The 13,120-nt window shown below is 43.6% G+C and overlaps 1 protein-coding gene across 1 annotated transcript in view; it reads left to right on the plus strand.

Moving 5' to 3' along the window:
• LOC124805659 (esterase FE4-like) overlaps nucleotides 1-13,120 on the plus strand; it is an 80,317-nt gene that overhangs the window by 52,271 nt on the left and 14,926 nt on the right. Inside the window, exon 3 of the mRNA XM_047266227.1 lies at nucleotides 1,328-1,592. Coding sequence (XP_047122183.1) covers nucleotides 1,328-1,592 — 265 coding nt within the window. The remainder of the gene's footprint in view (nucleotides 1-1,327; nucleotides 1,593-13,120) is intronic.

The raw sequence follows: 13,120 nt of genomic DNA on the forward strand, positions 1-13,120 counted from the left end.
ATGGAGAACATAGGATTTTTCGGAAGTGACAAAGAAACGACGTGTTGTAATGATAAGACGAAATACTAGCGTGTGGTAGTATTAAGATGAAATACTTGCGTGTCTAAATCTAAGTTGAAAATAATTAAGATTTCCGTGTGCAGAACTTGAATTAGAGACAAGCACTTCCACATGGTGAGTACAGTGTGAGTATCAACCTGACTATGAGACAATAAAAAGAATTAGAAGTGCTTGTGCTAGCATTCAGTTGAGGATCCATGTGTGAAATAAATAAGATACCAAAACTTCCATTATGAGATACATTCGTGTGATGCCAGATTGATATTCAGATACTCTGAGAGTGAAGTAAGGTGAGTCAGCCATCTACCCGGCAACACCATGAGGGTTGAATTGCACAGGGAGATGTGCACAAATCCTCTGGGATGACTATTGTTTGGTGTGGGAAAGCAGATCGAGTATAAAACCAAACATTTTGTTTGTAGAGATGTGTTTTATACTGTTAGTGTGATTTATTATGTGTATTTAATCTGTGTGATTTGCATGAGACAGTAGCGAATTTAGTGGGTCAACCATGATTTTCCCTAGTACAGCACGAAAGTTAGTAAATTCGTTATGTTGCTAATGAATGAGAGTATGAGAGTGTGGGAGAGAATGAAGTAGCAAAAGATTCCTTACCAATCCAGAAAGTGCACAGTAGAAATAGACAGAAACATTAGGAGACCATAGTATAATGCCCATTGGGTGGAGAATCACTTGTTTTACTATTGTGTTTAAGTGTAATGCAAGATATTTTGCAACATTAGCATGAAAGAATTTATTGCAATAAAAGTGGAGATATATCAGACAAATAGTGGTCTTGTTTATTGAGTTGTGGGTAGCCATTTTGTTGAATTATTTCACCATAACCTCCATTTTCTTGCGGGGATGTCCAAGTTTTGGATAAAATATGTACCACAGGAAGGAAACGTGGCCTTGCCAGAGTGGAGTGAGTCCATCAGAAATGTGCACTAGCTATTAGCCAGATGCGTTATCCATTCCGTTGCATTAAAAAGTAAGGACGAGAATAAATTATAGCTTAACTGATAGGCACTACGGCTCATATTTCAAGCATAGTTTCAGTGGGTACGATGATCATGAAAATATTTCTGATGCACTCGCTTGACAACCCACTCATCTAGTGGGCCTGACTATTAGATGCCACGGAATGGGGTAGGAACCTCCCTAAGTGTATTAATGTTTAAATGTGTGGATCAATATGTCGTACTGTGACGCGTGCATGTATTGGTGGCAGTAGCGATTGGTCTTGACCATGTGCTGACGTGCGCAGGACCCGCAGCCGGCTCCCTCGTGGTCCGGGGTTCGAGACGCGCTTACCCTCGCGCGAGGCTGCCCCCAGACCGACTACGACGGCTCCGAAGACTGCCTCTACCTCAACGTGTATGTGCCGGCTACGGGGAGTGGTCCTTTCCCCGTCATGGTCTACATTCACGGTGGCGGCTTCTCAAAGGGTTTTTCCTTCAATGGTACTCCACACTATTTCGTGGAGAAGGGCGCTGTGTTGTTCACAACCGCCTATCGTCTCGGCGCCCTTGGTAAATAAATCGTTTTATTTGCTTCAGGACAGGCGTTAGCTACGAATATTTTCGAGAAATCCAGAAGATTCTGGTCTTAAGGGAAATCGATTAGGGCGATTAAACCAACACAGAATCGTGCGACGCCGAAATGAGCACAGTAAGAGACAAATCGAAATCTTACGATCGATACTTAAAAAATGTGTTTATGATGGTATATCAACCTGTGCTTTCGCTGTTTGGCAATATTAGCAAATTTCGAAACCACTGGAATGAAACAGAAATTAATATATTTTCAGGAGGGAGTGCCCAACAGCTTTTATACATTTGAAAAATGTCGTATTATCGTCTTGAGCTGCTGGTAAAATACTTTATTTATACAACCAGTTCCAATCCTCTGACCATCATCAAGTTCATAGAATTATTCACAGCATCATGTTAGAAGAAATATAAACTCGTTATTGCCAGTTCATAAAAACATAGACAATACACTGTCATCCTAACGCAATATAAATTACGTCGTTGATCTTTAAGAACTGTGCTGTGGAGTGTACACACTCACGTTAAAACTGCAATCCTGTTATGAACGTGTGCTCTCCGCAGCACAGTTTTTATAGATTTTCGACATAATTTCTATTAAAATATGGTGACAGTCTATTGTTAATGGATTTATCACCACCGCTGCCACCAATCATCTGCCAAGTCTTCAGCAATATCACATGATGCTGCGAGTACTTTTATGAACTTGATGACGGTCAGACGACTGAAAAGGTTGTATAAATAATTTAACCAGTAGCTTAAGGCTGTAATGTGACATTTTTCGGATAGTTAATACGCTCAAAAGCTTGGCTTACATACTTTCTCCCAAAAAAGAACTCAGTTCATGTGCTGTAACCACGACATAGAAAAATTGTCCACAATTGATTCGAGGGAGTTCCGTACTTAATATTCCTATGCGAGTTCCCTGAATCTACTGTGGAAGAAATAAATATGGAACAGAGAATTTCTCTATAGAAATTCAAGCACACAATACAAAAAACAAACTCTACAACATAATTATCAAATCATAAGGCCTGTATGTCTGCAAAAATCTTATATTCATATCTTATATTCATTTATGAGGGGCGATCAAAATACATTATTGGCCACTAAAATTGCTACACCAAGAAGAAATGCAGATGATAAACGGGTATTCACTGGACAAGTATATTATACTAGAACTGAAATGTGATTACATTTTCACGTAATTTGGGTGCATAGATCATGAGAAATCAGTACCCAGAACACACCACCTCTAGCCGCAATAACGGCCTTGATACGCCTGGGCATTGAGCCAAACAGAGCTTGAATGGCGTGTACAGGTACAGCTGCCCATGCAACTTCAACACGATACCACAGTTCATCAAGAGTAATGACTGGCGTATTGTGACGAGCCAGTTGCTCGACCACCATTGACCAGACGTTTTCAATTGGTGAGAGATCTGGAGAATGTGCTAGCCAGGGCAGCAGTCGAACATTTTCTGTATCCAGATAGGCCCGTACAGGACCTGCAACATGCGGTCGTGCATTATCCTGTTGAAATGTAGGGTTTCGCAGGGATCGAATAAAGGGTAGAGCCACGGGTCGTAACACGTCTGAAATGTAACGTCCACTGTTCAATGTGCCGTCAATGCGAACAAGAGGTGACTGAGACCTGTAACCAATGGCACCCCATACCATCACGCCGAGTGATACGCCAGTATGACGATGACGAATACGCGCTTATAATGTGCTTTCATCGTGATGTCGCCAAAAACAGATGCGACTATCATGATGCTGTAAACAGAACCGGGATTCATCCGAAAAGATGACGTTTTGCCATTCGTGCACCCTGGTTCGTCGTTGAGTACACCATCGCAGGCGCTCCTGTCTGTGATGCAGCGTCAAGGGTAACCGCAGCCATGGTCTCCGAGCTGACAGTCCATGCTGCTGCAAACGTCGTCGAACTGTTCGTGCAGATGGTTGTTGTCTTGCAAAGGTCCGCATCTGTTGGCTCAGGGATCAAGATGTAGCTGCACGAGCCATTACAGTCATGCGGATAAGATGCCTGTCATCTCGACTGCTGGTGATACAAGGCCGTTGGGATCCAGCACGGCGTTGCGTATTACCCTCCTCAACCCATCGATTCCATATTCTGCTAACAGTCACTGGATCTCGACCAACGCGAGCAGCAATGTCGCGATACGATAAACGGCAATCGCGATAGGCTACAATCCGACCTTTATCAAAGTCGGAAACATGATGGTACGCATTTCTCCTCCTCACACGGGGCATCACAACAACGTTTCACCAGGCAACGCCGGTCAATTGCTGTTTGTGTATGAGAAATCGGTTGGAAACTTTCCTCGTGTCAGCACGTTGTAGGTGTCGCCACCGGCGCCAACCTTGCGTGAATGCTCTGAAAATCTAATCATTTGCATATCACAGCATCTTTTTCCTGTCGGTTAAATTTCGCGTCTGTAGCACGTCATCTTCGTGGTGTAGCAATTTTAATGGCCAGTACTGTGTTTCCGTTAGAGCGTTGTTCCGATGCGGGTATATAAAAACCGACGTGTAGGTATTTGTGTCTTTTCGACGTGCGTGCGGTAAATGCAAGTATGTGAACTATGACGACGTTATTACCAAATGCATTCAAACGGGAGCAATGTGCTGTTATTTTTCTTAGCTGCCGAAAGGCAAACGCCGGTGGACATCCAAGGGAAGAAGAAGAATTTGTATAGGGGAGATGTCTGCCGAAAACCACCGTAGTGGAATGGTGTGCCTAGTTTCGTGCTGGTCACAATTCGACACAAGGTCTGGGAGGGAAGCAGAAGTTCCGCCAAGCCAAGTGGGAGACACTGGAGCACCCGCCCCAGAGTCCCGATCCCTACCATTGCGAATAACACGCATCGAGTCCCTAAACGAAGGCCTTGTAGAGTCGACGACTCCTGTCGGACAGGTATGTGCAGGAGGCACTTACGGATCTCTCCACTCAGCTGGACACGGTATTTTACCAAACGGATATCTTCAACCTGGTGCACCGGTGGGATGATTGCCTCGAAAGACTGTATACCAATTAGGTTCCTTTCGGAGTATGGTGATGCATTAGCTCCATACTTAACAATCATATACAACCTTTCGCTAGACGAAATATCCGTACCCAAAGACCGCAAAGTTGCACAGGTCACACCGATATTCAACAAAGGCAGTAGGAGTAATCCACTAAATTACAGTCCCATATCGTTAACGTCGATATGCAGCAGGATTTTAGAACATTTATTGTGTTCGAACATTATGAATTACCTCGAAGGAAACGGTCTATTGACACACTGTCAACATGGGTTTAGAAAACGTCGTTCCTGTGAAACACAACTATCTCTCTATTCACCCGAAGTGTTGAGTGCTATTGACAAGGGATTTCGGATCGATTCCGTATTTATGGATTTCCGGAAGGCTTTTGACACTGTACCACACAAGCGGCTCGTAGTGAAATTGCGTGCTTATGGAATATCGTCTCAGTTATGTGACTGGATTTCTGTTTTCCTGTCAGAGAGGTCACAGTTCGTAGTAATTGACGGAAAGTCATCAAGTAAAACAGAAGTGATTTCTGGCGTTCCCCAAGGTAGTGTTATAGGCCCTTTGCTGTTCCTTATCTATATAAACGATTTTGGAGACAATCTGAGAAGCCGTCTTCGGTTTTTTGCAGATGACGCTGTCGTTTATCGACTAATAAAGTCATCAGAAGATCAAAACAAACTGCAGAACTCTTTAGAAAAGATATCTGAATGGTGCGAAAAGTGGCAGTTGACCCTAAATAACAAAAAGTGTGAGGTGATCCACATGAGTGCTAAAAGGAACTGGTTAAACTTCGGTTACACGATAATTAAGTCTAATCTAAAAGCCGTAAATTCAACTAAATACCTAGGTATTACAATTACGAACAACTTAAATTGGAGGGAACACACAGAAAATGTTGTGGAGAAGGCTAACCAAAGGCTGCGTTTTATTGACAGAACACTTAGAAAATATAACAGATCTACTAAGGAGACTGCCTACACTACGCTTGTCCGTTCTCTTTTAGAATACTGCTGCGCGATGTTGGATCCTTACCAGATAGGACTGACGGAGTACATCGAAAAACTTCAAAGAAAGGCAGCACGTTTTGTATTATCACGAAATATGGGAGAGAGTGTCACAGAAAAGATACAGGATCTGGACTGAAAATCATTAAAAGAAAGGCGTTTTCCGTTGCAACGGAATCTTCTCACGAAATTCCAATCACCAACTTTCTCCTCTGAATGCGAAAATATTTTGTTGACACCGACCAATGTAGGGAGGAACGGTCACCACGATAAAATAAGGGAAATCAGAGCTCGTACGGAAAGATATAGGTGTTCATTCCTTCCGCGCGCTGTACGAGATTGGAATAATAGAGAATTGTGAAGGTGGTTCGATGAACCCTCTGCCAGGCACCTTAGTGTGAGTTTTGGAGTACCCATGTAGATGTAGATGCAGACGTAGAATCCTCACGGCAATTTTGCATGAACGGCATACCGATTGTGAACTGTACTGACTTCGAACGGAAAGGTGTTGATCGCCCCTTGTAGGAGGTGATATATGAGATATGCTGGGTGAGAACAGATGGATACAAACCAAACTCAAATGAAACAACAGAAAAATTATTCGACATCGCCGCATGGATTCGAAAAAGAATATTAAAGTCTTAGGGGAGCATCCACAAACTCCCAGCAAAAAGAGTTACCCACGAAATTTTAAGATACCCGTACAAGCAACAACTCCGTATTTAACACGTTAAAAACGATCTACATAGAGTTCAGATAAATTCATCGGACGTTTTATACAGAAATAGTACATATAAGGCCGGCCGGGCTGGCCGAGCAGGTTCTAGGCGCTACAGTCTGGAACCGCGCGACCGCTACGGTCGCAGGTTCGAATCCTGCCTCGAGCATGGATGTGTGTGATGTCCTTAGGTTAGTTCGGTTTAAGTAGTTCTAAGTTATGGGGGACTGATGACCTCAGAAGTTCAGTACCATAGTTCTCAGAACCAATACATATAAGATTTTGACAGATGGGAAGTGCAGTCAGACTGAGACAGAGAAGAAAACAGGTGCAAAACTGAGTTAAGAAAGTAATAGAACTCACAGAAAAAATTAGAGCTGCATGAAAACTCAGAACATCGCATTATCAAGACGTGAGTGATCATCATGGTCCAGTCGCACATTGTATACACCGATGTACATTTTTACCACCTGCATAATAGTATGTTGGTCAACTCATGGAACGCAATGATTCTGCATGGCATGGAATTAAAAACTCCTCGGTAGGTCTCTGGGTGTGTCTGGTTTTTGGAAGTGTCTGGCAGCAGAGTTCTACGCACAGGGCAGGGAATTCCCGTAAAATAGGGTCAGTTGTTTGTGTGGCGGAGCTGGTGACTTATGGCGTCCTAAATGCGTTCTGTTGTTTTGTGATCAGGTAACTTTAGTGGACAAGACACGACCGTGAATTAACTATCACGTTCCTCAAACCACAGTCGCATGATTTTGGCCTGGTGACACGAACAGCTATCCTGCTAGAAGGGGCATCCTTGTCAGGGAAGACATGAAGTATGAAGGGCTGCAGGTAGTACACAATAATGTCTACGTAGTCCACAGCTGCCATGGTGCCCTCGATTATTACCACACTTTCCATGGAGGCCTAGATGAATGTTCCTCATACTATAAAACGAGGGTGAGTCATATGTAAACCTTAAATTTGTAATAACAAATCGAAATTTCGCGCCGTTATCCTGTAAGTTGGTAAGCGTGCTACAAACAGCGTGCAGAGTGGCCTGTAGGTGGCAGCATAGTGCAGATGCACACATACGGCCCGAGTATCAGTATAAAGATGGTCGCCCCACTTTCGACTTGCACCAGGGAAGAACAGCGTTCTGTTATTCGGTTTTTGGGTAGTGAAGGTGTGAAACTTATTGAAATTCATCGACGAATAAAGATTCAGTGCAATGATGCACGTTTGTCACAACAGCAAATCTATGAATGGAGTAGGAAGTTCACAAATGGAGAGCCTTCAGTGGAAGATGCTCCTCGTCCAGGCCAGCCACAACGAGTTGTGACTCCACAGAACATTGCAGCAGTTGAAGCCATAGTGAAGGAAAACCGCCGAGTGACACTGAATAACATTGCAGCATGTTTACAGATTAGTCACGGGTCAGCACACCACATTGTGCATGATGTGCTCCGGTTTCACAAAGTGTCTGCAAGATGGGTGCCATGGCAGCTGACTCCTGAAATGAGAGAACGACGTGTTGATGCTTGTGAAGAACTTTTTAGGCGCTTTGAACGAGAAGGTGATGGCTTCCTTGAAAGAATCATTACTGGGGACGAAACCTGGGTTCACTTCCACCAACCGGAAACGAAGAGAGCGAGCAAGGAATGGCGCCATTCCTCATCACCAAAACCAGAGAAGTTTCGAACAGAACCATCAGCAGGCAAGGTTATGCTGATTCTCTTTTGGGACGAAAAAGGCGTCATTTTGGAGCATTACATGCCTAGAGGGACCACTGTCACCAGTGCATCATATACAGATCTCCTAAAAATCATCTGCGGCCTGCAATCAAATCAAAGTGACGTGAATTACTGTCAGCAGGTGTCCTTTTGCAACATGACAATGCAAGGCCCCACACTGCCCGTGCAACAGTTGCAACAATCACAGACCTGCATTTTGAGTGTCTTCCTCATCCACCATACTCACCGGACCTTGCCCCAATTGATTTCCATATGTTTGGACCACTCAAAGACGCAATGGGAGGAAAAAAGTTGTTTTCTGATGATGAGGAACGACACGCGGTGCATGAGTGGTTCCGCGGACTAACAAAAGTTTTTTTCCTAAAGAAGAAATTTATGCACTTTGTAAGCACTGGAGGACTTGCATTGAGCATGGGGAAGATTATGTTGAAAAGTGATACAGCTTTGTACTTCTTCTGCACAATAAACAAAATTTAAAAATATGTTTAAAGTTTTCATTTGACTCGTCCTCGTACTACTCTCACCGGCCTGCGTCCGTAGCGCGGTGTACGTTTCCAGCTGCTGTTCGCCTGGAAAATGGCTATCCAGACACGACTACCGACCTTCTGCAACAAGAAACGTGGTTTATCCGACTAGTTGACATATTTATATTCATCCACGGTCCAGTCTCGTTGATCCTGTGCCCACTGCACAATGTCGTTGGGTCATCATGGAAACACGTAATGGTGTCTGGCGAAAGAGGCGTGTATGGCGTGAAACGTCTCAGAGCAAACATCCTGCAACAATCATTAAAAGGGTCCACGAAGGAGGCCGGAGCGTTACGGTCTGGGAAATGTGACTCGACACTGTATATAAAAAAACATTTTAGGGAAGACTTCGTAATAACACTGCCTAAATTAGGGTCTCTGATCATAAACTTCTTGTGGGGATTCCTGAGGAATTATCCGAAATCGGAAAGAAAATTACCCTCCAATTAATTGCTTGCAGCAGCATTGTACTCTGTAGCCTGATCTACAACAAAAATAGTTCAAATGGCTCTGAGCACTATGGGACTTAACATCTGAGGTCATCAGTCACCTAGAACTTAGAACTACTTAAACCTAACCTAAGGACATCATACACATCCATGCCCGAGGCAGGATTCGAACCTGTGACCTTAGCGGTCGCGCGGTTCCAGACGGAAGCCCCTAGAACCGCTCGGCCCACTTGTAAGGGGAAGGGATGGCCCAACCCCAAAGTTCTCTGATGGCGTGGATGTCCAATATCTCGTCGCCTACTCGTACTTTCAACATACGCACGTCAACGACCGCGATATATCACTGGATTTTGCAATTTGCGACCAGCATCATCTGTAGAATGATTCCCCATTCGTGTCTGCTTTGTTTATATACTTTTTTATCGCCTCGCACACCTACAAGCACATCAGAACTCATTCGGTTTCACTGTGACCAGCAGTCATAATGTTTTGGCTCGTGAGAAGAAGTGTACAACTGGACGGTAATTTTCTGTCCGAATTCGGATAATTCCTCTGGAATCGCCTCAAAAAATTGAAGTTTATAATCGGAGTTCCTAATTTAGGCTGTCTTATTACGAAGTCCTTCCTGAAAGATTTTTTATATACACTGTCCAGTCACAGTCCCCAGACCGTAACGCTCCATCAAGCCTCCCGGACGCATTCGACGATTGTTGAAGGATGTTTGCTTTCAGACGTTTCATGTCACAGACGCCAACGGCCATCTGTCCGATGGTACACAAAACGTGAAACTTCTGAAAAGGATGTCCATTTGCGGCATTGGCGTGCAAGTTCCAGCCTTCATCACCGATCACCTGTAGTTAGTTTTGGTGCACAAATTCAGGCACCAGCTGCGGAGAACCCATACTCAGCAACGTTCGCTGAATCGTCGTTGAGGGGACACTGTAGGTAATCCCTTGGTTCATCTGGGCGGTCAGTTGCTCAACAGTTGCACGTCTGTTCGCCTGTACACATCTCCGCAGCCGTCGTTTACTCCACTCATCTACGGCTCGTGGTGCGCCACAGTTGCTTTGGCTCCAGTTTTGGATAGACCATTTTGCCATGCACGGTATGCTTTAACCACGGCAGTTTACAGACTTCACTGTTTCCAAAATGCTTCCAACTATTGTCCCGAAAGCCAGTGATCATGTCCTTTTGGATGCCAGATAAATCGCTCCGTTTCTGTGTAACGACAACGACTGCACTGTTCTCCGTGTCCCCTCCCCCAAAACCACGACACGCTTCATTTATCCTCCACTGCTAGTGCTGCCACCTGCCGCCTGTGAGTGATTGTTTTCACGTTGACGTCGAACGTAGACGAACAACGAGAGAGAATAAAAGATTTTAAATGCGGTGGTACAGACGAATGCTGAAAATTCAATATGTACATTGAGTTGGTTCTATGGATTTGAGAGATATTAATGAACAGGCGATAACAGAGGCATCAAGGCACTGGTAAAGGAATTGTGCATGTAAAAATATGTACGGACCAAAGCTTGAACACAATAAAGAGGTTCAAGTGGATGTAGGGTACTGCACATACATATGTGCTGAAACCTACAGTAACGAGTAAACATTCTTTCAATTACAGTATTTGTTAGTCATCAAAAAGTGGAAGGAACTGACAAAGTTTCAGAAGATCAGTGTCTATCACAGGATCCAGTTAGTGGCACTTGATAATAACGTAAGAAAGTACAGAGAGCACCACACGACCCAGACATCGGTAGAGCATCTATCCGGTGAAAATGTTTCCGAGCCTATCATCCGCAGTCGAACGCTGCTGGCGAACTCCTCTGGGAGTAGAGCATGACGAGGCAAGGCATTGGGCAAGTCTGTGGTGCAAATGGCTCTGAGCACTATGGGACTTAACTTCTGAGCTCATCAGTCCCCTAGAACTTAGAACTACTTAAACCTAACTAACCTAAGGACACCACAAACATCCATGCCCGAGGCAGGATTCGAACCTGCGACCGTAGCGGTCGCGCGGTTCCAGACTGTAGCGCCTAGAACCGCTCGGCCACTCCGGCCGGCGGCCAAGTCTAGCAGAGGAGACTGACAGTGTCCAGTGGTGGTCGTAGAAGGAAGACGGTGGCATAGCATAGCTGACGTGGACCTTCTTGAAATGGCTGCAGGAAGAGCATTTATTTCCATCTGCCCTGTTGGCAGTTACATCGCCAGTTTTGTAGTTCCCCAGGCATGTGAATTGCATTTCTGGCGGTTATGTTCTGCAGTTACTTCCGCTTCTGACGGGGCCGCTGAACTACGAAAGCTACGGTTTCTGTCATCGATACATCTTCGTCCGTCGACGAAGAAAAATGTAAGAATATGAAAGACTTGCACGAGATATGCTGCACCGTAGTGTCTTGAGACTGATCACTATAATGGGATGTTAATATTTGATAAGGGTGAAAGTAATGCTATTACTTCTTTTTCTTTTAATTGTCTTTATTTTCGGTTCTTGATTTCTACTAATTATGATATACTTGCGACGAGTGGACTCGTTTCCATACTAGAGCCCAGTACATGGTATGTGCTGAACAACAGCAAGATTTGAGCTTCAGAAACTTAAGATCATTGTCCCAGATTGCTTTGTTAATCGAAAGAAAAATAGATGCAATTTTATCATTCGTTTAGAATCCAATAATCATGCCCAGTCACCAACACCTCTCTCTACCAGACATCTTGCCTAAAGAAAATGTTACAATGGTCTCCACAGCCGAGTCAGATCCACATTACGTCAGTCGGCTGATGAAGGTATTATCTAGCATTGAAGAATATATGCAGATTATCAGAGGTTCTCTAAGAAAAGTTCTCAATGTGAAGTGCACATCTTAGCAGTACCTGATATTTATGTTGTGGAGATCAATTTTCACTGTTTTCACACCTTACATACCATAATGAAATAACGAAACAATAATCAAGTCTTGCATCCATCTTCTTAGGAGTTTCAAACGTGATGCCAGCCCCATGGCGGGAAGGAGTTGCTAAGAGCTAACCGAGTCACCTTCCGCGACGCGACCTTTCGGCCCTCTATGAATAGTGCCAGATGCTGCAATCATACCTATATAAGTAGAAACCACACCAGCCCCGGCAGTTAGTGATTTTTACTCCTGACGACGATGCGTAGACAGTCTTGGTACGATCGAGTATTTTATCGCAAACGATGTGTCTTGAAAACTGAGAAGATCTTATTCAAGTATATTGCCGTGAAAGACTCTGACATAAATCTTCCCTCCACAGTAAGGACGTAACGCGAAATATGAGATTTTTCAAAAAAACTGCACAGAAGAAAATCACAACTCTGAGGTCACAGTAAAATGACACTGGCGTTTATAGAATTGTTTCCATGTTGACATGAAAGACAGTTTCGTAAGTTCGAGTCTGCTGTCATCTTAATAAACTGCTCTAGGCATGGTCCAAAACAATCTGGATTCATTTATTATGATAGTGAGTGTGCAGTTTTTTTCAGTATTTGACACGTTTTAGATCTCTAATAAATTTTCAACCCCACAGTCATATTTGTCTATCGTGATGTCCTTGCATGACCTTTTGGCAAATGGAACATACAGCTGGTGATGTGCTGACGAAGTATTCCATTATGTGAAGTGGTTCACTGTCTTTAATGTAAAACAGAAAATACATGTAAAAGTTTCATGTTTTGAATGAAACAAAAACCATAGGCATTACATTCTAAAGATTAAAATGTCAGGGTATGACACTGTGTCGTCCTATCCAACAACTTTAACCTGCACCTATAGGAAATTGATAATATGACTCTGAGTACAGCATACAAAGAAACCATAAAGAGTCATCTAGCAGATATAGCTAACTAGACTCCTCTGGCTAGTTTTCTGTTGTTTCTATGCTGGATTTTTTTATTTTGTTTTTCAGAGCAAAAACTTCAGAAACTAGATGATAAGGAACTTGTATATTGGATAAACAAGGTAGTTGACGTCTAGTAGTTCATATTTGAGAAA

The sequence above is a fragment of the Schistocerca piceifrons genome, chromosome 7 (genome assembly GCF_021461385.2).
Source record: "Schistocerca piceifrons isolate TAMUIC-IGC-003096 chromosome 7, iqSchPice1.1, whole genome shotgun sequence".
In the NCBI taxonomy this organism is placed as follows: Eukaryota; Metazoa; Arthropoda; class Insecta; order Orthoptera; family Acrididae; genus Schistocerca; species Schistocerca piceifrons.